Source organism: Nycticebus coucang, chromosome 11 (genome assembly GCF_027406575.1).
Source record: "Nycticebus coucang isolate mNycCou1 chromosome 11, mNycCou1.pri, whole genome shotgun sequence".
NCBI classification, from domain to species: Eukaryota; Metazoa; Chordata; class Mammalia; order Primates; family Lorisidae; genus Nycticebus; species Nycticebus coucang.
Window position 1 is genome coordinate 23,066,047 of NC_069790.1, and position 24,262 is coordinate 23,090,308.

The window sequence follows — 24,262 nt, forward strand, 5'->3', positions numbered from 1 at the left end:
GTCATATCCCATGAAGAAATTCACTTCTCTGCAATACAAAACAGAGAGAGATTAAAGAAAAAGGCAGGGGGGTGGAGGAAAGAAGTGAGACCCCCCGATGTTCTGTCTGGCCAGAATCGTGTCTTTTAGTACCCATATCCTCTACAAAGACGATGTTCTGATGATATATTGCCCTAATACATCACTAAATGACAGCGTTCTCCTGATCCTATACCTTGAAAATATGACATGTGCCAGCAGAGGCAACGGGGGATTAATAAGGAGGCCCTTTTTATATGTAAGTTTCCTAACATTTCAATATTTTAAGGGGCTTTAGTTTGTTGGAAGGATCGTTTGGGGTCCTACTCTGTTTAAGGATTTAGGTCTGGCTGGTTTTTTTTTGGCCTTTTCAAGGAATTCTCAGAACAAAGAAACACAGGCCATTAGAATGTCCCGGCTGCTCAAGAACAGCTCTGATTGAAAACAGGGCAGTGTCAAATAGCTCCTCATTCTGTTTAATCATATTTTGAAATAGAACCAAAACATTAGAGATGGCAGAACACAAAAGAAACAAGCACCAAATAAAAATAGTAGCCCAAAGAAAGTAGCACTGCCTGCTTTTTATTACACTGTACATCGCATACTGCACAGTGGGTCTGCCAGCACCGCCACATGAGGGCGACTGGGATGGGCTGAGCACTGAGTGGCCAGTGATGGAGCCCAGCGGGCCCTGCCACAGTTGCAGCTCTGCCACCATCCCAGCTCCCAGCAGCAGACCACAAAACCAAGAGGTGAGCTGTGTCCCACCCTGCTAGCTGACAGAAGCCAGGTACGTGAACTGAGAGGGTAAATGATGGCTTCTTTCCTCTGTTTTGCCCAAATATTTTACCCAACCCTTCTTTCCCCAACCAAAAGGGACTCCCAACAGCTGAGAGTTAGAATGAGGTCCAGGCTCCAAAAACAAGTCTAAAAGACGATGTTAAGAATTTGCAAGCCAGGGGCCAAGGGGAAGCCGGCAAAGCGCGCAATGCGGATCACATGCAGTGGCCCGGCCGCCCCTTCAGCACCTCTGGTTACTTTACACTGCTGGGTGCGCTGCAGCACATGATGAATAACAAATTCTCTTCTTCCTCTGCCCAAAAAGAAAACAAAGAAGGGGGTGATGAAATTCTATGAATATGTTTGCGCCTTTCTGGTGAGTTCTTTTGAACTAGCAAGAAGAGGATGGACCACCTTCGGGGGCTCCGACTCCGTCTGCGAGCAGGGCCTGTGGCTCAGAGTGCATTCGCCGTGCTTCCCAGTCTTGGGACAGCACAGAGGGTTCTGGCCAGGTTGGCAGGGGTATTGGAGGAAGTGCGGACTAAGGATTGAAGAGTGAAAAAGTGGTAATAAAATCAGAGTAACTCTACAGGAAAGCTCATGTCATGACATTAAAGAAGGTAATTCCTGGAGATATTATTTTGACAGTCCCTTTGCTGACTTACCATGCACATAAATGACTCTCTGCCAAGGGTAGAAGAAGAGCAAATATGCACAGAACATGGAAACCCAAGGTCCTGGATGCCCTTGGCGGTGACAAAACCACCTCTTCATGTGACAGTCCAAGAGGGCTGTCACCTCACCCTCATTGTCAGCACATGTCTCCTTCCTGGATCACACACCTACAGGAAACCTGCCAAGTCCCCAAGTGCCCCTCATTTCTGTGGGTCAACAATAAGCCACCCAGCAGATGAAACAGAGGACTTTTCACAGATTGCCCCGTGAAGCCCTCGCACTGTTGGGAGCTACAAAAATACCTAATTTTGACAAGTGGGAGCCGACGTCCCCGGGAAGAGGCAGGGCTGAGGAGCTGCTCACAGCCCATCTGTCATTTTGACAAAGTAACTTTCTGGTCACCAGTGAGACACTTTTAAAGACATCTGTACAATTGACCCTGACCACCAGCAATCACAAAGCCTTTCAAAGGGACCCCTGGGATGAAGACTAGTCAGCTTTAAACCTGGATCCTGCAGTCCTGCTCTGAATATAGCAAGGGGGTTGTAACACCTTGGGTGCTGGAAAGGTCTCTGCACCCAGGTTGTATGTACATTGGTACTAACTACAGAGGGGGTCCTGTAAGCCTGAGTAATGTCAGTAGGGGAGGAAGTGGATAGGAGCTCTCTAGCTCACTACACATTCACAAAACTGAAAATGTCAGCCTCAGAAAGCATCCCCCATGTGAAGGCAATCCTGTGAGCTCGAGTTAGGCTGACTCATTCACCAAGGCCATTAGCAGTGTGTTCTCTCCACTGAAGCTGTCCCAAGGGCCACATGCAGATGTCAGAAAGAACTGGAGAAGCTGCAGATTTATTTCATGGGTTCAGAATGTAATTTTAATCCACTAGCTTCCATTTTCAAACTCATTAAACCATCAAGGAATGCCAAATTTGCATATAATCCATCTCTGAGATTAAGGCATCATAAAGCAATGAAAGTAGCCAGTTTTCCTCAAAACATTATTAATATAAACTTGCTACCAAAGGGAATCACACACAACATGTGTGCCGTTTATAAAAGATCAACCATGATTATTCCCCTTAATCATTCATATTTTACAAGGCTCTCATCACAAAACTGCTCCTCAGAAGCTCTAACATATCGAAAATAAGACAAAAATGTCCACAGAAAAACAAACAGCCTTTAGAAAACGTGACATTTGGGCTATAAACTTGGATTTTTCTGAGAGTTAATCTTTGCACTGCAGAATTCAGATCTATCTGACTGGAAAGCCGTGCATCTGTTTAACAAAGACTTTTTTGAGCCCCTGCTGCAGGCAAGGCATGAGGCCAGGTTTTGATGGGAACAGAAAATATGAATCAGAGACATCTTCTGCCCTAGAAGAGCTTACAGTCCAAGAGGGTGCAGGCCAGAGCATAAACACAGCTCGTGCACCTCCCACATTGCAACACGAGCATCAAGAAGGGTTGGTCACTAGTTCAGAGCAGGGAATGGTCAGTTTCAAGTGAACTCCACTGCCATGAACTCCCTGAAATCATCCAGATCCTGTCGGTCGTTTAAATCCTACGTGGGCCACTGAATGAGCCTTCTTAAAGTTTTGTTATACAATTATCTCATCGAGACAGAATTTGACCTACATTGGTCAGCACCTTGAGATTCGACAACCCCCAAATGAACCTCCTTCCAAGATGACATTCCAGCACACTCCAGCTCAGGCACAGCACCGCACTCAGTATTGGGAATGCTAGAATATGGTCTTTCACGTGTATCATCGGAAGGTAAGAGGTGCTTACTCTGCGAAATTATAACATTCAACACACTTTGCTAGTCTTTTGTCTATAATGTTTTAGATAAAACCTAAAACACCAGCTTGGTACCCGTAGCACAGTGGTTATGGTTTCGGCCACATACACTGAGGAGGAGGAGGGTTCGAAACTGGCCTGGGCCAGCTAAACAACAATGACAACTGCAATAAAAGATAGCCAGGCATTGTGGCAGCTGCCTGTAGGCCCAGCTACTTGGGAGGCTGAGGCCAGGGAATCTCTTAAGCCCAAAAGTTTGAGGTTGCTAATGAGCTGTGACGCCACGGCACTCTAAGGACAGCGGCATAGTGAGACTCTATCTCAAAAAAACAAAACAAAACAAAACATAAAACACCAACATAAAGAACTTTAGTGTACATTCCAAAACCAATTAAAATCATGCTATCAAGCCCAGTATAAATGGCATTATCTATTTTTTAAGAACCATTTTCTATAGGAAATAATTTTATTCTAGAATTATTTTGCTTATTACACAGTTTTTAATGGTTGCATTACTGTTCAGTGGAGACTTTTCATCTTTCAATGTATTTGTGTAACTTTCCCACCATCAAACACAATCCACAAAGTAATGTGAGCGATGAAAAAGGGATGTGATCACAGCAGAAAAGGGAGAGTTTACAGGAGAAGGGAAAGTTTGTAATTTATTTTTGAGGAAGAGAATTTTAGACCTTCAAATTGCCAAATCAAAAAATTAAACACAAATGGCTCAGACTTGTTGTCAGAGGGACAGGCACAGGGAATACAGCATGCAGGTAGGAGGGGCCATGTCCTTACAGAGCCAACAATCCAGTAGGAACAACCCACAGGGAACAGATCCACATGTGACAAGATGGTCCCTGGGGAAAACGAGGCATGACAAGAGAACAGAATGACAAGGCATGGGGCAGTGGTCAGCAAACGGCTCTCTAATAAGGAAACAGTGGCTCAAAGTCCAGGATGCAGGAACAAGAGAATGTGAACATATGGGCTGTGTGTTGGGGGTGGCGAAAGTGAGGCTGCTGGTCATGCAGCAGTGAAAAGCCCTGCAGCCCAGCAAAAGAACGGCCAGAAAGGAGGATGCTTTTGGGGAGCACCAAGATCCAAATCACTGAGGGCCTTGTAGGCCATGGTTATTCTTCAGGCTTGATTCTGGGTGAGATGAAGTGAAATAATTTATACACTCTCCAGTGGTCACTGGTTAATTGTCTGAAGGTTGTGGTGGTAACAGAGCTGGTTAGAAATTATCCGATACATTGCCAAGGTTTTGCTGGCAAGACTTGCTAATAGATTGAACACAGGATATAAGAGAAAGAGGATTCGAGGGCCCTCTGGTTGATGGCCTGAGAAAATGGAGCAAGGCAGCTGACATCACTGGCTGGAGAGAACTAGGTTGGGGAACGGTGGCAAATGAGATCTCCGTTTGGGCCATTTTCAGTTTGAGTTACCAAATCTGAGTCTGAGACATTTTCAATTTGAGACATCCATGTGGATGTGCCAGGCAGACATTTACACAATGAGTCTGGACTTGAGGGTGGGCCTGGGAACAGAAATGGAGGAGCAAGGAGCACATAGGTGCTTTTTAAGCCATGAATCTGTACAAAATCACCCAAGGGAATGAGGGTAAATAGAGAAAATATTTTGGTTGAATTCTTGAGCTCTCTAATATTTAAAGCTTGAGAAGATAAGGAAGGTCCAACAAAAAGAAAGAAAAGACAAATAAATAGAATTCTTATAAACCCATCACACAAATGCTGAGAGTGCCCCATACACACAGACATAACCATGAGTGCCCCTGCACACATGGACATAACCAAACACGTGTGTGTGCACGACTGTACATGATCTCTGGTTGAGATCATTATATTAGTTCAGTGACCACCAGAGGTCACCTTCCCTCAGCACCTGACACTGGGCTAGTACTCAGTGACCGAGATACCTCAGGATGGGACTGCAGCTGCCCACTATTTGAAGTTCACAGGAAATGCCATCCTGGGCACTGTTGCTCACTCCCAACTCCTAGAACTAATAATTACCACACTCTCCAACCTCTGTTTCATTTTCCTAAGTTTAGGAAAACGTTGATTGGCTAGAAAAGCTAAGGAAACCAGGAAAAAGGTCTAGGACCAATGTCCCCAAACAACAAAGCTTAGTGACATAAAAGAGCTTAATGACCAAAAGCTAGGTGAGTATTAAAGATGGGTGGAAGGGGTTTGAGAACATTAAACACTCAGACATTTAGGAATAACAGAAGGAAAAAGAAAGGGGGAAAATCTCTCAGTTTAAGCGTTCCTTCTCAGTTATACTAAGTCCTAAGGCCAAGACACTGGAATGAACAGAGCCCACAGTCAGACCCTGCTCTCAATTTCTGATCCCAAAAGGGTGGCTCAAAGCGAGGACCCTGATGCTCATCTACAGCAGGGTAACCAGGACCCAAGGATCTGAGGACACCAGCACACACGGGCAGGCAATGACCAAGAAGCAGCAAAGCCAAGTTCCCACAACCAACTTGGGACTCACGCTGGAAGCAAGTGAGAGGCAGAGGTCAGCAGAGAAACTGAAGCTCACAGTGTGTTGCAACTTTGGGATTAGTACTCTTCTCTGTCCTTTCAACATAATATTTCCTTCTCACATGTTTAAAGGCTGTTTAAGTTTCCCCTGGGCATTCTCTTCACCAGGCTAAATTATATCAGCACATCATCATTAGTGAAAGATATCTGCTAAACCCCCACCTGGAAACTTGACGTTGCATCCTTTTCACAAATGGCTCTCCTCTGGCTCTCCACCAGATCAGCAACTTTGCTAAGGTCAGTGAGCCAAACGCTGCACATTCTATCCATACAAATATCTGACAGCCACAGTGTGTTGTGGAGGAACACCCAGCTCATGAAATACCAGTTTGTATTAAATACATTTAAGTATCAGGCTGAAAACAAGCATTAAAAACTGAGGCTGAGAAAAACTAGACATGAAACTTGAACAGAAGTGACATCATGGAATTGCTGCACTAATAACAAAGAAAGAAAATAACATAGTAAAAAATAAGAAAGATGAAGATGGTGAGGATAAACCCTGGAACAATGGAATGCTAGGCTAATCAAAAAAAATAAATATTCCCATTTAACGTATGGGAAATTGACTGGGCAGGGTGACTCATGCCTTGTAATCCCAGCACTTTGGGAGGCTAAGTTTGGGAGGATCACTTGAGCCTAGGAGTTTGAGATCAGCCTGGGCAGCACGGCAAGACCCTATCTCTACAGAAAGTAAAAATAAATAATGTAGGAGAAACTGTCTAATAACATGGCAAAAATGGCATGAGTCAAAGGCTGGTCAGCCCAACTTGACACTCTCCCTGAACAGGGAAAGGAAAGCATGGGAAGAAATAGGGCAGCACAAGAGAGAGAAAAGAAATAACATTTCTCAGTGTGGTTTTGTCCTGGACAAAGAAGGAACTGTCACATGTTAAGTTGCCAGCAAGAGAAACACCACTTCTTGTAGAGGTTTGGGGAATGGAAGGGCTTGGCTAGGACCTTTCTTTAAACCTTGCCTCTCCTGGCCCTCCAGCCCTTACAGCTTGCCTCTGCTTCCTGCAGATGCTGCTGGGCCCCACCAGGTCAGTCATAAAACCCTGGCTTTTTTGTCAAATTGCTACATCTAGTTGGCTGAAACTGAAGAAGCAACAAACACACGTCACATCAGCTTCATCTTGCAGCTGCCGCCCATCCCAGAAAGACCACAGGAAACGGAGTGTATCCCTGTGGGAACCCAGGACACGAAGAGGCTGGCAGCAGCCCAAAGGGCCAGCTTGGCCCACCCAAAGGCGCCAGTCAGGAGTCTACCTAAGCAGACCACAAGGACTGCCAGAAACATAATCCCCAGAGAATCTGTGTGCTGGGCCTCTCCCACGAGCCCTTCAGGGTGTCTTCTCCAACCATGCGGGTAGAAGGCATTCTCTGAAAGAGATCTCAGCCAGTCAGCACAGAGTGGAACAGGATTCCAGAACTCGAACGATGGCCCCAACTCCACTGACCACAATGTGCCCTTTGCCTTGCTTTTCCTTTTCTGAACCGTCATGATCTCAACTGGGAAACAGGTTTTTTAAGAACACCTGCCCTACCTTACGGGGAAACAAACTCAGACTCTCCCTAGTTTTTGAACATAGTGTTTATTTGCAAAATAAAATTTTTTTTTGTTTATTTTGTGAGTCTATTGGGACTTAAAGTTTGTAAGGTGCTTTGAGTGATAATGAGAAGAATCAGACACCTTTCCTTCCCTGAAGAAGCTTAGAGGCCAGGAGAGGAGACAGCCATGTAGAATAAGGGTTATAATAAAAGTAGAAAATATAAAGGCTTCAAAGAATTAGGGTTTAATTCTGATTAGATGAGGAGATTTGATAAAGAGGACATGAAAAACTAGTACCTCGATAAAGATGATTAATGTGTCAGACAACTGTGTGAAAGCACCACAAAAACAATATTATAATATTTAAATGATAGTTGACCCATTATACAATATAAAATTCTATACCAATAATAGAATTCCAACTGGACTTAACTACTTTTAAATATAAACATAACTAGATGTGTGTATATTTATATATCATTTTTTCCATTAAACCTCACTTGGGAAGAGTTTTTCAAAAAATGGCCCCTGCATAAAAGTTACTAGAAGGGTTTATTAAAAATGGAGATGCTCAGGTCTGTGCAGAGCCAACCAGACCCACTGAGTCAGAATCCCTGGAGTCAGACAGGGGAAATCTGCATTTTTACCAGGCTTCATGGTGGTTCACTGCACATTAAAACCTGAGCCCCATCACTGCTGGGACCCTGGTGGGAGAACAGAAGAAACTAAAGGCAAAATTCTTACTGCTGACTTGTTAACAACCTACAGCCAAGTGGGAGAAGACAAGTAGTCAGCCAGTTGGGGGTAGTAGCTCAAGCCTTCAATCCTAGCACTATTGGAGCCCAAGGCAGGTGGGTGGCTTGAGCTCAGGAGTTCAAGACCACCCTGAACAAGAAGGAGACCCCATTTCTATTAAAAATAGAAAAAGATTAGCCAGACATGGAGGCAGGTGCCTGTAGTCCCAGCTACGCAGGAGGCTGAGGAAAGAGGATAGGTTGACCTCAGGAGTTTGAGGTTGCTGTGAGCTGGGCCACTACAGTACTCTAGCCTGGAGTGAGACTTTCTCACTCCTCAAAAAAGAAGACAAGTAGTCAAACTGAAGCATGTGAGGGAAGAAGGGGCAGGGGCTGCCAGTGAAGGGAACACACAGGGAACATAACCATCTGCCTCATGTCTCCAGGGCTCAAACTCCACTCTATGGGCCCCCAAACACACATACACAACTATTGGTTGCACCACACACTCATACTTGCCGTTAGACTTGAATGCTAGAAGGTAGTTTGTAAACTAAAACCATCATCCAAATGTTATAGTAAACACATACTTATACATAAACACACAAAACCCAGCACAGTCAAGGAAACATTGGTTGCTCTGACTAATCAAATATTCCACCCAAGAGTTAATATCCATGGCTTGCATAAGCTAACCGATTTTCAAAGAACTCTAATGCAATAAGAGGTATCGAACTTCAAAACTATCTCAAACATCATTTAATCTCATTTTGTTCATGTAGAGAGCATTTCTCCAATCTTGCAGTGCTTCAGGCCATTATTAACATAAATGCTCAATAAATATGTGCCAAGTTTAATGACTATCAATCAATCATGTTCCTACACCAGTCCTGCAATGCAGTTCCACATTTCCCACAGAGCCCCTACCATATGCTCCCCCACTCTCCCCCACTGCCCCGCCACCCTCAAAGAGGTCTTGGGGATGTACAGAAGAGCCCATTAATTCAGAGCTGGAGGTTCACAGATGGAGAGGCATTTTACTATATCACCGCATTTTAGTTTCAGTTTATGAACCCAGTGGAAATTTACTCTGAATTTAAAGGCCCCCTCGTTCAGGTGCATTGCAATAACTTGGAGAATAAATAGCCCCCTTGAAAAAATCTAAAGGTACTCAAAGTATACACTAGGCCGAAGCACATAAAAATGCTGTTTCTATAGGTCAGTACCAGATAAATATCAAAACTTCCATAACGGCAAAATCTGAGGGCTTTAGATTTCTGTAACATGGCCAACTAGTATGCAAAGTAATTTAAGAAAATTTCATGTTGCCTTTGCCTAGTATATGGTTTACATGAAACAGAAAACAAATTCACAGTTTTCATAAATCCCATTATCCCCCTGCACACACGTGCACCCACAGAGGAAAAGGAAGCAACACCATCTGGTACGTGCATTTCCAGCACATCCCAGCAGGGAGAGAGGAGGACTAGTTTCTCCCCCTCCCCAGACTAATGAGACTCACAAAAAGGACAGGTCCCGGCCCCTTTCCCAGCCATCTGGCTTTTTCCACAGGTTCTTGAGTTGCCTCTTAGGGAAAAAGAATTCCATCCTGGTACTCACCTGTTGGAGCTCCAGCTGACCTCTGGTAGGTCTTTCTAGGCATCAGAACCACTGTTTCCCAGGTGCCTGAAAATGGGAAATTGCCACAAGTAATAGGCCCCACTCCCCCCAAAGGGCATAAACATGGGCCTATGGCTGAACCCTACAGTTTGGGCACAGCAGTTCCCAAGAGAGAGAACATCTGCTTAATCTCTCAGGTCCTCTCATTCAGGAAAATAGCATCCCCCTGAGACCAAAAAATGCTGCTTTGTGAAAGTCTTGAGGCTACTGTTTTTACTCCATAAATCCACAAAGCAGGATAGGCACGGCAGGCTGTGAGCACCTCCAGAATCCCTGCATTTCTGAAAGGAAAAGAACAGGCCAAGGCACGGGAAGACAGCACTGGGCACTCACAGGTTTAACTGGAAGTAGAAAATTGGAGCCCCGCAGGCCACTGACAGGAAGCAGGCTCTGCCCTCTGAGCAGAGAAGGGGCAGTGTTAATATCTGGGCACCAAGAGCTCTGTTCAGTTAGAAAATAAAATGGAAAATGAACCCCCAAACATTTCTTTAATAAGACATTCCAAGAATAAACATGGTGAAGAATGAAAATGTCATCATTTGCCTCCTACAAAGAAAGCAACAAAGAGTTAAAGGAACCTTCATGCTATCGCTGGAGTCCATAGACAGACATACCTCAACAAGAAACCTGGAAAATGGATTTTAAAAAATGTTTAAGGAGTACAGGAGAAAAATACGAAGACAAAGAGGCTAAAAAATGCTTGAAACTGAGTCCCAAAGAAATAGAAGAGCAGCTTCAGGTTTTCTCACCTCCTGTCTGTGGTCTCTCCTAGAAACAGGCTTCCTGAGGTCACCTACCATTGAGGAGGCCAGCGGCCCCACACGAGAGACTGAGAAACCACACGGGGTCTAAAAATAAGGTGCTCAGACTACACCTACAGCGTTAGCAGCCGTGAAAAATCAGCTGGCCAAAATCTATTTATTTGACAGAGAATTCAAAAATTATTTTGGAAGTAAGTGTTTTTATAAGTTAAAATGTGATGATCATTATCTTCCTTATTTTTATTGCCGCTGTCATTCTCTTTGAAGTGGTTCTAGGTTACCATCACTCATGCTGCAGGTCTTCTCCCAGAGTCCTTTAATGGCTTTACCATCAAAGCAGGGCATGTGGGGGACACACTGTGGTCAGTGAAGATGCCACTTGTCCCACCTTCTCATTTTTTCTGGTTGAGTTACCTGCAGGAAACTTTAAAATTGCCAGTCTGGTTAGAGATATTTGAAGTTCTCATTTGGCAGATCTGGGGTTAGTACTACCCATTACCTAACATTAAAAAAAAGCTCATTACACTACACGACATGTATATACAATAAGGCCTTTGTCCTTAAAAGAAAAACATAATTTTCAACAGAGTCGGCTCCCAGAAGCCAAGGGAGCTAACATTCAAAACCTAATATAAACATGAAGACTTGTGTGGAGATTTTGGAGTTAGCCTCAGTGAAAGGAGCTAGAATGACCGGGGAGTGCCAGCTCCAGGGATCGGGAGACATTTCTCGTTATGACTTTTGAAAGTGTGAGTCAGATAGTCCCAGAAGCCCCTCTATCTGCACCTCCTGCGCTGTCACGTACATTCCTGCTTTTGACAGTGAGATAGTTCTGTAACAAGGAAAGCTCCTTTATCACAAATCAAAGCAGGTCTTAATGTCTATATGAGCCTATATTTTAAAATATGTCATTGTATTTCCATTAAAGGGAAGGAAGCATGTTTTTGTAATGATTATTTAGGATGTCTTTTATAGAGGAGGCTGACCTTCTGTGACAAACTCTCTGGGAGACTCATGTTTTGGAACTTGGAGTTCCATTCTGGGGGAGCTATCCTAAGTGTTAACGACCCAAACTATAAACAGGAAACTCCAGCCTAACTCCCACTCAAGTCCCAAGGTTGTGGACCTCCGGCTAAAGCTTCGGGTCTGACAGAGATGACTGTGACAAGGATCTACCACTTGAGGACATCATCCCTGGAGATGTGAATTTGCCCAAGTCACTACTCTACCAGGCTGAATGCGCTGTGATAGAGCAGCAGCAGTGCCCAGAGGAGTTGGCAGGATGGCTGCTCCCAGGCATAGAAAGCTGCGTGAATGCACAAGGCCAGCACATTCACATCGAGTTGCCCCCGTTCATCGGGGCTGCCCCCTTAGAGAATGAGGCCTGATCCCACAGGTATATACAAGTGGTTGGTTGGAAAGCAAGACATGGAGCCACTCTTCAAAATGGAGAGGACTTGTCAGGCTCAGTGAGCCCACTCAGTAATTAGATTAAGCAGCTGAAGCTTCAAAGAGGAAAAATGAAGTGACCCTTCTTCTTAATCCCCCAATACTACCCGTGTTTCCTGTCTTTACCAGAAAAGCAGTCACCATCCTGATATTCCATTGTCTACCCAAGAGAAATTCAGAGTAAACACCTGTCCTAGGTGTTCGGGATAAAGTGTAATAAGAACAGGCCGGGTGTGGTGGCTCACTCCTGTACTAGCACTCTGAGATGCCAAGGCAGGAGGATCTCTTGAGCTCAAGAGTTCAAAACCAGCCTAAGCAAGAGCGAGACCTTGTCTCTACCAAAACTTGAAAATATTAACTGAGCATGGCAGGCATGCTGTAGTCCCAGCTACTCAGGAGGCTAAGGCAAGAGGATAGCTTGAGCCCAAGAGTTTGAGGCCACTGTGAGCTAGGGTGACACCATGGCACTCTAGCCTGGGCAACAGACTACGAATCTGTCTCCAAAAAACAGTTTTATAAAAACAGACCATTCAATCACTTCCTAGAAATATGGCATAGGCAGTAACTTTATTGCCCTTAGATGGTGGCAGTAATTACCATTTCTGAAGTGCTTACTATGTTTCAGACCACATTTTGAGAATTTTACATCTTTTAACTTACAATTCTGACAAGGGCCTTATGATAAAGAGATGTGAAGATGTAGAAATATTAGGCAACTTACCTAAAGCCATACAACCATTAAGGGGTAGAGGTGGGAACCACTATGCTGCAATTTAAGAATATACTCATTAAATTATGTGCTAAAAATTGGTTTATGGTGTACACTTCACCTTCTTCTATTCATGTGATTGCCCAGTAATAACAATTTTATTTACAATGTTTACAGAGCACAAACATTATTGCCTTTAACCCATTTGCATGGCCTCGGTGATTGCCCACAGCCAGCCCCTGAGGGCACACACACCACTGTGACGTGTCCAGCGCTCACAGCTAAGGCTCAGAGACAGCAAGGTGCCTCCCGAGTGGCACACAAATACCAGGTGGCCTGGCTGAGACTCGAACCTGTACGTTCAGACAGCAAGGCCCCGAGTCCACAGCTGTACTCCACTAACAAAATGAGAATGAAAAAATTTCACACAAAACAAAATTCTACCTGACAACCTACAACTTAAGATTAAATCATACTATAATATTTTTAAAGTACCATTAATAATTTAACAGAGCAAACTTGAAAGTTTATAATAGTAAGTTTTTACCTTAGTCATACTCCTTTATATTGTTGCTTTTATTCCTAATTTTTAAAAAAAAGGGCCTAAATGTGGCCTGGTCTATTTCATATTTAACTATCAAAACATTCCAACAATGTTTGCAAAAGGTATATTACTTTTCAGCATGAAATTAGTTTTGCTTTGATACCTTTTAAAATTTCATGTAGTTTTTATCCACTTGTGTTAAGATCTTTTAAAATCAAAGTTTGGAAAATTTGTGAATTTTAGTTAAATTTTCAAAATCCCTACAGCCATCTTAGTTTGGGATTCCTACCAAAGGAGGTTCTGCTGAATCCGATCTACAGTCCATGCAGTTCTGTGTGCAAATGGCCAGGAGGCACAGCGAGGCACAGAGATCACTGTTCATTGCTTCAGTTAGTCTGGGAAGAGGAAGGGAAAATTTCTTCTTTGATATTTTCCTACAGTCTTCAGTCTAACTCTCCATGATACTGATTCTGAACATCTTCTGCCTCAGCCTGTGCCACCCTATTCTCTTCCTTCTCCTGTTAGTATTTCTCAAGCTCCTTTATAGGCTTCCCCTTTTCTAGTCATCTCCTACATATTACACTTCTTCTAGTTCATACTGTAGCCCCATTTATTAAAATATCAATTTAGACACCTTCCCAAGTTAAGTAACTTATTCTCAAAATTTTGAAGCTTATTTATATGCAGATAGTTAACAAATTGCTAACCTCTAGTCCCGTGTTCTCTATACTAACGTCAAAATCTCTTTTCTAAAAGCCTGATGGCCTTTTCTTCTTGGAGGTTGTATCAAGTCCAACTCATCAATCTAAACGATTCCCCTATACACACACCCAAACCCCTGAACCCTACGCTGTCTAGAACATTGGCTAGCACTCTCAAAAGTCCCTTCCCCATTTCTCGCCTCTGCCGTCTATTTTCTTGCCAAGTACTACCTACTTGGGCTCCAAAACTTCTCTGCAAGTCTAGTGGTTCTCACTGTCACAGAACACTGGTGCACTTTTTACAGGTGAGACACCCAATTCTGATTAATGTATAAAATCTGTGCTATAATAGGGCATACACACTATCATGAAAATACCTTACAGACCCAGTTATTTGCCAAATGGATCACGCACCAATGTAAACCTGGTTTCACTGTGACTGAGAAGATAAAACTAGATCTAAAAGCAGAATTTGAGAGTGAGCTCTGGAAAGAGAACCATTCTACTTAAGTAGCAGCACCCAGCTCTGAAGAAGCCAAGTGACGAGCAAAGTGGTTGTGCTACAGGGACATCCTACAGATCGCTCCACTCCAGCGACGACTGCATTTTACCTACTGTGTTTTGCTAGGTATGGTTTGGAGTCTCTTAATCCAAATATTCTAAAACTGGAAAGTGGTTAAAGAAATTCAAAAGAATGAGCAACACTGGTGTATCCCAGCACCTTCTTTCTGTTCCCACTCCCCAGCCCTGCTCCAGGATGCTTGTTCTCACCTGACCACACCACCTCCCTGCAGGCTGTTGTCCAAATTCCAGCTCTACACATTCCAAACCTCCCCCACAAAAGCTCCTAAAAACTCATCTTACTTTGTTGTACAGCTGCTCCGAAGTATTAATGGGCTCTCCCTGATTACAAGAATGGAACTGATATCCTTCTTATTGCATTCAAAGTGCTCCCATGCTGCTTCCCATGGAGCTTTCTTTTTGTTGTTCATTTTTTGTTTTTGAGGCAGAGTCTCACTCTGTCACTCTGAGTGGAGTGCCATGCATCACAGCTCCCAGCAACCTCAAACTCCTGAGCATGAGTGATCCTCTTGCCTCAGCTTTCTAAACATCTGGGACTACAGGCACCCATCATGACGCCCAGCTAGAGACAAGTCTTACTCTTGCTCAGGCTGGTCTCAAACTCCTGAGCTCAGGCAATCTACCTGCCTCACCCTCCCTGAGTGCTAGGATTATAGGTGTGAGCCACCAGGCCTGGCCCCCATGAAATTTTCTGACTTCAGCTCCATCAGAGCTCTGGGCACCCTGGATCCTGCCATCCACACACAGCCCAAGCACACACTCTTCTGGGTCTTTCTTCCAACAAGACTTTGGACTATCCCCCATCCCCATGAAGGTCTCAGATACTTCAGTTGGAGCGTTCATCTGCAACCCCCTTAGCACTTGGGTCTGATTCTATCGCAGCGTTTTCTGTCACTCCTGTAAAATGTCTTTATCTACATGTCCATCTCCTTCATCAGGCTGTGAGTAAGAATGTGTCCTATCGGTCTTTGTCTCCTCAGAGGAACCTAGCCAGCATGATGCTGCAAACACAGAAAAGGCTAAACATCAGAAAATAAAATGCAAGGGGGGACGATAAGTGGAAAAAAGGAAGAAAGAATAATATTATTGAATTTATAACCTGCTTGCCCTAGTGCCTTGGGCAGTGTTTTATAGAATTAGAGCTGGGAATCAACAGGTCTTAAAATATACACTCAGCTCATTTGCTGATCTTAACCAAGTTCAACAAGCACACTTGACCTCCTCGTGCCACGAAAAGTGGTGTTATTTGTACTCTTTTATAGCACAAAGGATTCAATATACCATCAGTTAGACAGAAGTGCCATAGAAGAGGGTGTGAAAAAATGATATCCTTTATTTATTCAATGACTTTTTATTGACTGGTTTTACTTTCTATCATTTTTGCCCTGCCTGATTTTCCCATTATCTCTCTCTTCTCCTTCCTTTGGCCCTATCTGTACTCCAGTCTAGGAAAGGGTTCCCTTTCCTCAACACTATTTCCTACACTTAAAACACAGTGTACTGTTGATGTGCACAGTCAAGCCCAGTGCTGTGAAACAAAATAAAGCACACTTTAAGTGGAGTGGGGAAGGGGAAGGGGAAGGGGAGCCATGGTGAGTAGGCAGCAAAAACACACTCAGGTCTGGAACAGGGTCAAGAAACTTCCACAAGGCGGGCCAGAGGATCCCCACGATGCCAGACCACTAGGCAGTTTTTCCAGAATTACAGCCCTCCCGACTCCCAACCGTACCCCTCTGCCAATAAAAGTACAAGTGAAGGTGACCCCACAGGCATAGAGATGTAAAGACTCTGCAAGAAAGAAGGCCCCTCTTCCACGGAAAGTATTTTTTTTCTTTTTTTACTGTTTAACGGAGAGCAAGGGGAAAATTTACACTAGGGTCCAAAGAACACTGGACCAATAAGGATACAACCTAGATCAGCCCTGTGCAAGTGAGGAGTGGCTGAAACACTGACTAAATGTTACCAACAAGCCCTGTTCATTCACAATGATGGGTGGGTGGGCTTGGAATAATTAGCCATATATCTCTATTGGCTTCCCTTTTCATCCTTTTCTGATAAAACTTCGCATCGTATTCCATGTGAGGAAATAAGAATTTAAAAAAAAACACCATCAACAGTGACAGCAATAAAAAATCATTCCAAAGGGCTTACTAACACACCCTGGGCAAGATTTATATGTCGGATCACATTTAATTCACACAGTAACACCATGAGCAAGATTTTGATTTTTACCTTATTCTCCAGAGAAGGAAACTCAGGTTTAGAAAAGGGAGGTAACTGTCTCGAGTTAACTACCACTTAGATTTGAACCCAGGCCTGTTTGATGCCTGAGCCAAAGCCCTTTGCTAAAATGATATGATGTCACACAAAAGCCATGTCTTCCTTTGAAGGGCTCTCCAAAGTCTATAAGATCAAAACCACTCATACTATCCCCAAACAGCCTGTGTTAGCTCTGTGGACATTGAAACTATTCATAGAAACCCATGAAGGAATTTGTACACATTTTTAAGTGTACATTTTAAGTGAATGACCAGCAGAAGCAAAATGGTTTAGCAGAGGAAGAACTGGTTCTATGTCCCAGTTATGTCTCTTAGTAACTGTGTGACCTCAGGACATTGGCTCTGCTTCTCTGAGCCTGAATAAAGCATGAATATGAACAACTGTCTAAGAGCTGGTCTTTGAGAACTTTCCAGCACAATCCCATAAATTAGTTACTTTCCCCAAAACTATGTTACCAAAAGGCAAAACTGGTCATATCATCTTCTAAACAGCATAAAAATAAAAAGAATAAATACATTGGATCACTCCCTTAGTGAGCAGCCCAACTCTAAAAATGACACAAACAACTCTGAAAAAGTGTGCAATCAACGTATATTTTCAAATACCAAGTGCAGTATCTCTCTGAACACATCTGGACTACTTTTTAATCTCTTCTCCTTTCTCTCTCTCCCCCACCCGTCTCTCTCTCTCATACATACACACATGAATTGAATCCTCATGCAATCTTATCTCCCTCATTCTCAAACATGTGCCTAACACTTGCTCAAATAATAGAATTCTATTCTCCAGACAGTTAATTTGAACAATGAAAAACGTGAGTATTTTACAGAGATAAGGCACCCAAGAGAATCTAAGATGTTAGGAACTACCAGTTTAGCGATAAAGGATTTTTGCAATTAAAAAAGTAAAAGACAGCAGACAAGGTCTCCTGTTTTTACTATTTGGTTGGCTCCAAGATAGATGGAGCCCTGGTTCTTGTAACACTGAATTTCACATCGCTTTTTATAAGCAAAGGGTCCATTTCTACATTGCACCTCTGGATTTAAAAGAGGAAATTTCAACCTCACAATAATGTTTTTTGCTGAACAAAATGTATGCCAAACTAAGCTCTGACTTCTGGTTTTCTGAGTCCCAGCCTCCAAAGTTTTCTCAGGTTTCCAGTACAGGGCCCGACTCACTGGCTTCTGCCATTTCCTCCTATTCTACAGTTAGGTGGAAAAGGCTGAGAAGTGTAAGTACCACTTCTCACACACACTTAGGTAGATTTGGGGACATCCATAAGATCCAGGGAATTGTTTTGGATTCACTTATCTGGATGCAGCTGGCTCCTATCAGCTTTATTTCAAGGCGGGCACCAATGTGTTCTCCTAGGCATTATGAGGAAAATTGTGAGGAAAATACTCACAGCAAGAAGGGGGAAATATCATGCAAGATGGCAGTAAGTCTGGGCCTCCCTTCCTCAGCCCCATAAAAGACTATTTTGTAAGGTGAGGGAAAGGCATGTTTTGCTTTCTCACTAAACCATAAAGCAGTACATCTTTTAACCTCCACTGCCTATCCAGTTCCATAGATTTTAGAATAATGGGACAACATCTCACCTTCCCCCTAGAATAAATAGATGAACCAAAGCTTTTTGGCCTACAGACTTTAATATGAGATTCCATCACCAGCTAATACACAGGTTGTTCTTGGACCAGGACTGGTTCTGGCAAGATGCTCGGATCTGTGCAGATGATGGTAAATGAGAATAAAATTATTCAGTTCTGCTTCCGTGGCCACTGTGTCCACTGTTATTCTCAAAACCTCCACAGAGATGAGTTCACTCCACCTTTAAAACATTTCTCAGCTTAAAAGTTTAAATCAGGCTAAGTTGATTTTGTGGGATTTTTCAAGCTTTTACTTTGTAATTACATACACGACTTTGTGCCACCTATTTCCTCCCAACTGTAACATTTTACATCTTTTTTAAGCATACACTGAGGTTAGCTTTCCTTTTTTTAGTATATGTTATGAAATAAGATATGAGCTTATGCTCAGCCTTAGGTACCTTTCTGCCAAAAGGCTGGACCAACACAAACTAAATATGACTATATTCTTTATCCAGAGTACAGTTGAGACTATTACATACTCTCGTAATGTACATATATAAACCTAGCTCACAACCAACGCTCCCTGCAGGTCAACTGAAATCATAACGACATTTTCCTTTCATATAATGTGATTAACAAGTGTTAACTAACTGAACTCCTGAAAGGCTTGAACAAAAAAAAAAAAAAATAACTCAAGAAATGCCAAAAGGTAAAATAATTTGGGCAGTCTTCCTATTGTCTTCTCTCTTCTTCACTTCTTTGACTAAAATAAATAGCCTATTTCTAATGGTTACAGGCATGTGGTCTAGAGGCAGACAAAACTGAGAGTGAATTTCAACTTTACTCCAAGGGAACCTTCACAAGCTACTTCAGCCCATAAGCCTCAGTCTCATCTGTAAAATAAAGATAGAAGCCCTCAAAGGATTTTGTGAGGATTAAATGAAATAATGCAGGTTTAGATAAGTGTCCAGCAAGAAAAACTATTTCATAAATGTTGACTATTGCTAAACATTATTATCAATCTGCTGAATATGTCTACCTTGCAGCCTAAGAATAAAAATACCAAGCATCCAAGCACCCTGGCTCGGCGCCCGTAGCACAGTGGTTACGGCACCAGCCGCATACACTGAGGGTGGCAGGTTCGAACCCGGCCTGGGCCAGCTAAAACAATGACAACTGCAATAAGAAAATAGCTGGGATGGGCGGCGCCTGTGGCTCAAGGAGTAGGGCGCCGGTCCCATATGCCAGAGGTGGCGGGTTCAAACCCAGCCCCGGCCAAAAAACCACAAAAAAAAAAAAAAAAAAAAAGAAAATAGCTGGGCATTTTGGCGGGTGCCTGTAGTCCCAGCTACTTGAGAGGCTGAGGCAAGAGAATCCCTTAAGCCCAAGACTTTGAGGTTGCTGTGAGCTGTGACACCACGGCCCTCTACCAAGGGTGACATAGTAAATAAAATACCAAGCATCCTCCTGGCAGTCTGGGGTACTTTGAAATGCACCAGCTGCCATGGACCCATAGAAATGTACAAAGGTATATACAAAGAGAGAAGTGGGCATCCATCTATTCTTAACTCACTTTTACCAAGTCATTACAAATGTTTGGGAAGTGATAATGACTGTGACAGCTTGGGCCCCATAATCCTAAAACACTATGAAGATCATGATAACACATCACTGTGCCTTTCAGCTAATGAAAGAGCTTCTAAGGGCTGAGTCCAAGGGTAAGTCCAAAAGCCAGAGTCCTGGTGTTACACTGTACAGTTAGAAAGGTTCCTGCCAGCACTCACCCAGGGCAAATATCTCCAAACCAAATGTTATTTAAATGTCAAACACATATATAAACTTACTACCCTTCTGAACGTAATCGATACTTTTCTGGAATAAATATCATTTCCATTCAAATTCCAATGATTCATTTTTTTCAGACTGACTCTTTACCTTCAAAACTGTAGGAGCCTAACATCTATCTTCTTATCACTAACTCTCCCACTTCCAGAGAAAGTCACTATTTTCCACTGGAGCAGGCATAATAAAAAGGAGGAACGTTTTGTGGAGAATTCTGCATAATGTTATTTGGGAATCCAAATGTTATTTGGATTTTACAAACTGTATATGCAAACTTTGTTAATGGGAATATTCCTGAAGACAAAAACAATATTTTTGCCTGCAGAGCTCTCAGCGTATTTAAATAGTACTTGATCAGGGTAATTTCCTCTGAAATCATAAGAGATTAAGATACAATAATTCACTCACAGTATACAGACAAGAAAAAATTTTTTAAAAAGGAAAATTATACATATATACACACACTGGATTTGTAAATCTACAACTGGGTCAAAATTTAAACTCGAAGCTCCTTTTCAACAAATTCTTTAGTAAAAAATCATTAATTAGCATGACAACCCTTAAACACAAAATCTAAAGACCCCTCTCTCTTAGCTCTTTTTTAAAATTAGGCACAATATTAATCGCAGTGCATGTTTACTTGTTTCCATTGATCTTAGTCTCAAGAACTTGAACCATTTAATACAGGCATTTACCTTCACCCATTATCACTGTGAAACATTGACCTTAACTCTTGTCATGAAAAAGTTTGGGTAGTGTGAAGTCAGATGGCTTGGCTTTCACCTAAACACAGACGGCTCCCTTCTCCAGTTTCCTACAGCATGCTGATATGGTAACAAGTAGTCATCTATCACTTTGGGGCTTTGCATTTGACTGCCTTCACGTATTTGCAACAGGGTTTTATAATCTGTAGTTTCTAGTCAAGGTTTGCCAAAAGTGATTGACATGTAAAACATTTTTAAGCAAAAATGGGTCTTTATGGGTCTTTATGGGTCTATATTTCATCTCAAAATTTGTATTCATATTAATCTCCCCTAAGTAGTTACTTATTAGACTTCTCATTCACTATTAAACTAAAATAAATTGAAACAAATTATCTTTTTTAATCTAGCCACTGCCAGTATTAACTCAGCAGCTGACAGCTAAGCATCACTGTCTTTGAAGGATGGAATCGTCCTTTCTAATGCCACCACATCAGAAATAAAGACAATATTTGGAACCTTAGGGTATAACAGGCAAAGAAATGCAAAATTACATCTTGTCATCATTGGGTCTTTTTGGGACGGACACCTCTCTTTCCTTCATCACATACCTTACCCCTGACTTTTATACCTAAATGTCATTTCATCATTTCCCTGCTGAGTTCAAACCATAGAACCAAGGCAGAAAGTTTGGTGGTACCTATAATTTAGTAGCAGTAGCCATTACTGGAAACAGACATTACAAAGTATAATTCTGTAATTTTCACTGAAACAACATCACACAAAGTCCTTCTTAAGTTTACTTCTATAAGGATGATGTCAAAGACAAGAATTTCTAGTTGGATGAAATGGAAATTGCCTAAGTTCACAGAACTCAGAAATTCAACTAGATTCAATTCACAAACTGTATGCAGTTATGTGCAATTTTGTAATGACTAAAGAGAATTGTGAGGATTTGGTTACATTATCACAATTTAATGGATTCATCTTGTCAGAGGAAGTAATTGAGTTCATATTACCTGGTCTCCACACTTACCGAGCAGACGCACATTATGCAAGGGTTGTCGGTGATAAATGGGATCTGGAGGACTTCACCTTCATTTTCACATTTTGCAACAGAACCTGAAAATACAAGGGGTCGGGGGAGGGGATATTTTTAGTTTAAACTTAACTTAGCATTATAGCAACATTTTAAATTTTTACACTAATCCTTTTAGAAACACCTACCCCAATTTCAGAAAGTCTTAATGAGCTTTACATTATCAAACTAACCAAAAGCGATTCCCCTTGAAAAAAAATTCATTATAAATAGTTTCATGTAGACAGGTTTAAAAGAAAAAAATGTATATAGAGATAGATTTTCTATTCTCGGATGGCTTAAGCACAATTCTAAGTATCTTACTGGGTCTTTAATAACACTCCTTCTTTATGAAGGCATTTATTTTATTTTTCTTATTTTCAAATGTTTCTTTATTCATAAACTTGATGCAAGTTTACCAAATTTACTATACATTGCCAAATAAATCTGCAATGAAAAATAAACCCCCTCAAAATAAAAAAACAAAGCATGCCAAATGTGCAGCTCTCAATCTGCTAGCCATGAGGATATTAAAGAATTCAAGAATGTATTCAAGACTTTATGAAGGCATTTCAACTAAACACACACCCTCATATGCAAAAAAATTAGAAAGGCCGGTAAGGAAGATTTCATATTTGAACAAAAGTCAAGATCGATCATGTCAATGAACAGGTCTTTATATGGATCTGCCTAATACTGTCTTGGGTCGAAATCACTCTTGGAAAGGCAATCCTCTTTTCTCTTCTCTTAGAAATTGCCTCGATATTTTCTTTTCTGCACCAGGTGTCAGTAAAGTATGTTCTTCGAAATAGCAACTGAGGTCTTCACCTGCCTGAAAATACGTAATTATATTCTGCTATTAGTTTGCTTTCTGAATTTGATAGTTTCTGCAAATGCAAGGTCTGAAAAGCCAGTGGTTTACAAAGCACTCCTAGCACAGTCGATAGGTAAGTTGGAGCCCCACATGTAGAGGGAGAAAGGAGAATGTGAGGAAAACTGCACAAAATTTTTCCTTAATTGTATAAGGTGAGAAATATTAAAATAAGCATTGAGGAAAACATTGAAAATAAATACAGGATAGAAGGATATCAAATTCAATAGAAGGATATCTGTCCATTATCACTGCATTAAATGCAACAGCCTCTCAGATTTCAACCTCTTCATCTACTCACAGCCTCCCCAGCCCTCAACCTCCCGGCTTCGCTTCATCCGCATCCGCATCCGCCAGCCAGGGGCAGGCGCCTCGGTGCGCGCTCCCCACCCTCCGGTGCCCTGGCAAGCCTGCGACTCCTCACCCAAGTACCGCACCAGCCACCAGCGGCCCGAGGGCCAATCCCTCCGCCTCCTCCCCTACCTGTCAAGAAGGAGGAAGCCAGAGACATAGGGACCCCCGAGCAATTGAGCAGCAGCAAGACGCAGCAGGTAATCCCGGGCGAGCGCCGGCAAGGACGCTCAGCCAGAGCCCTGACGCCGGAGAACCAGAGCATCGTCACCTGGAGGGAATCCCGGGCGACTGCAGGTCCCGTGCCGCCGCCTCTGCTCCGCTGCCGCCGCTCCAGTCAAAAAAGGCTCTCAGCCGGCGTGTGGGGAGACAGTCCGCAAAGGAGGGAGGCGGGCGCCCAGGCGCTGTGGGGAGGGGGCGGGGAAGGGGTTGCGAGGGAGGACGGTAGGGAGAGGCGAGGGGTGGGGGCCGCCCAGGGGGAGGGTCCGGTGCCCCGGCTCCTCCAAAGAGGCTTTTTTTGAACGGGAGTTGCTGGCTGCGGCTTAATAGTCAGCCCCTCCACGCCGGAGAGGGGCCGGGCAGGAGCGGGTGTCAGAGCAGCCAGAGACGGACCGAGGAGCGGCGGCGCTGCCGACTGCGCCCTGCCGCTGGGCCGCCACCGCCCCGGCCGCTGCTACCGCTCCCGGCGCGGCCGCCGCAGCAGTGTAGTCCCCTGTGCGCTCGCCACCTCCTGCAGTCCCTGCCGGCTGTCTCGCTCCGGCGTCCGAGACCCGGGCGCACCGGGCGCGTCTGGGGACGCTGGGGCCGCCCGGGCGCGGGAGGCACTGCGCGATCGCTGCGCCGGGAACGCGTCTCGGCCCAGCCTCCAGCCTGCTCCCCAGCCCCTCAAGGGAGGCCACCGGCCCCGGGACGCGGAGCAGAGCCAGGAAGGCAGGCGCGTCTCCGCCGCCGGGAGCACCGCGCCTCCTCTCTCTCCCGGGGGAGCCCTCCCCC

At 43.4% G+C, this 24,262-nt stretch overlaps 1 protein-coding gene across 2 annotated transcripts in view; it reads right to left on the reverse strand.

The window, feature by feature from the left end:
• BMPER (BMP binding endothelial regulator) overlaps window positions 1–23,912 on the reverse strand; it is a 280,186-nt gene extending 256,274 nt beyond the window's left edge. The window contains exons 1-2 of one of the 2 annotated variants that reach the window (XM_053553841.1): window positions 23,541–23,912; window positions 22,006–22,091 (exon numbers count right to left, since the gene is read on the reverse strand). In XM_053553841.1, coding sequence (XP_053409816.1) covers window positions 22,006–22,020 — 15 coding nt within the window. In that variant the 5' untranslated portion in view covers window positions 22,021–22,091; window positions 23,541–23,912. Of the gene's footprint in view, window positions 1–22,005; window positions 22,092–23,401 lie in introns of both variants that reach the window. The other variant, XM_053553840.1, reaches the window with a different exon arrangement.
• Window positions 23,913–24,262: the final 350 nt, after the last annotated feature.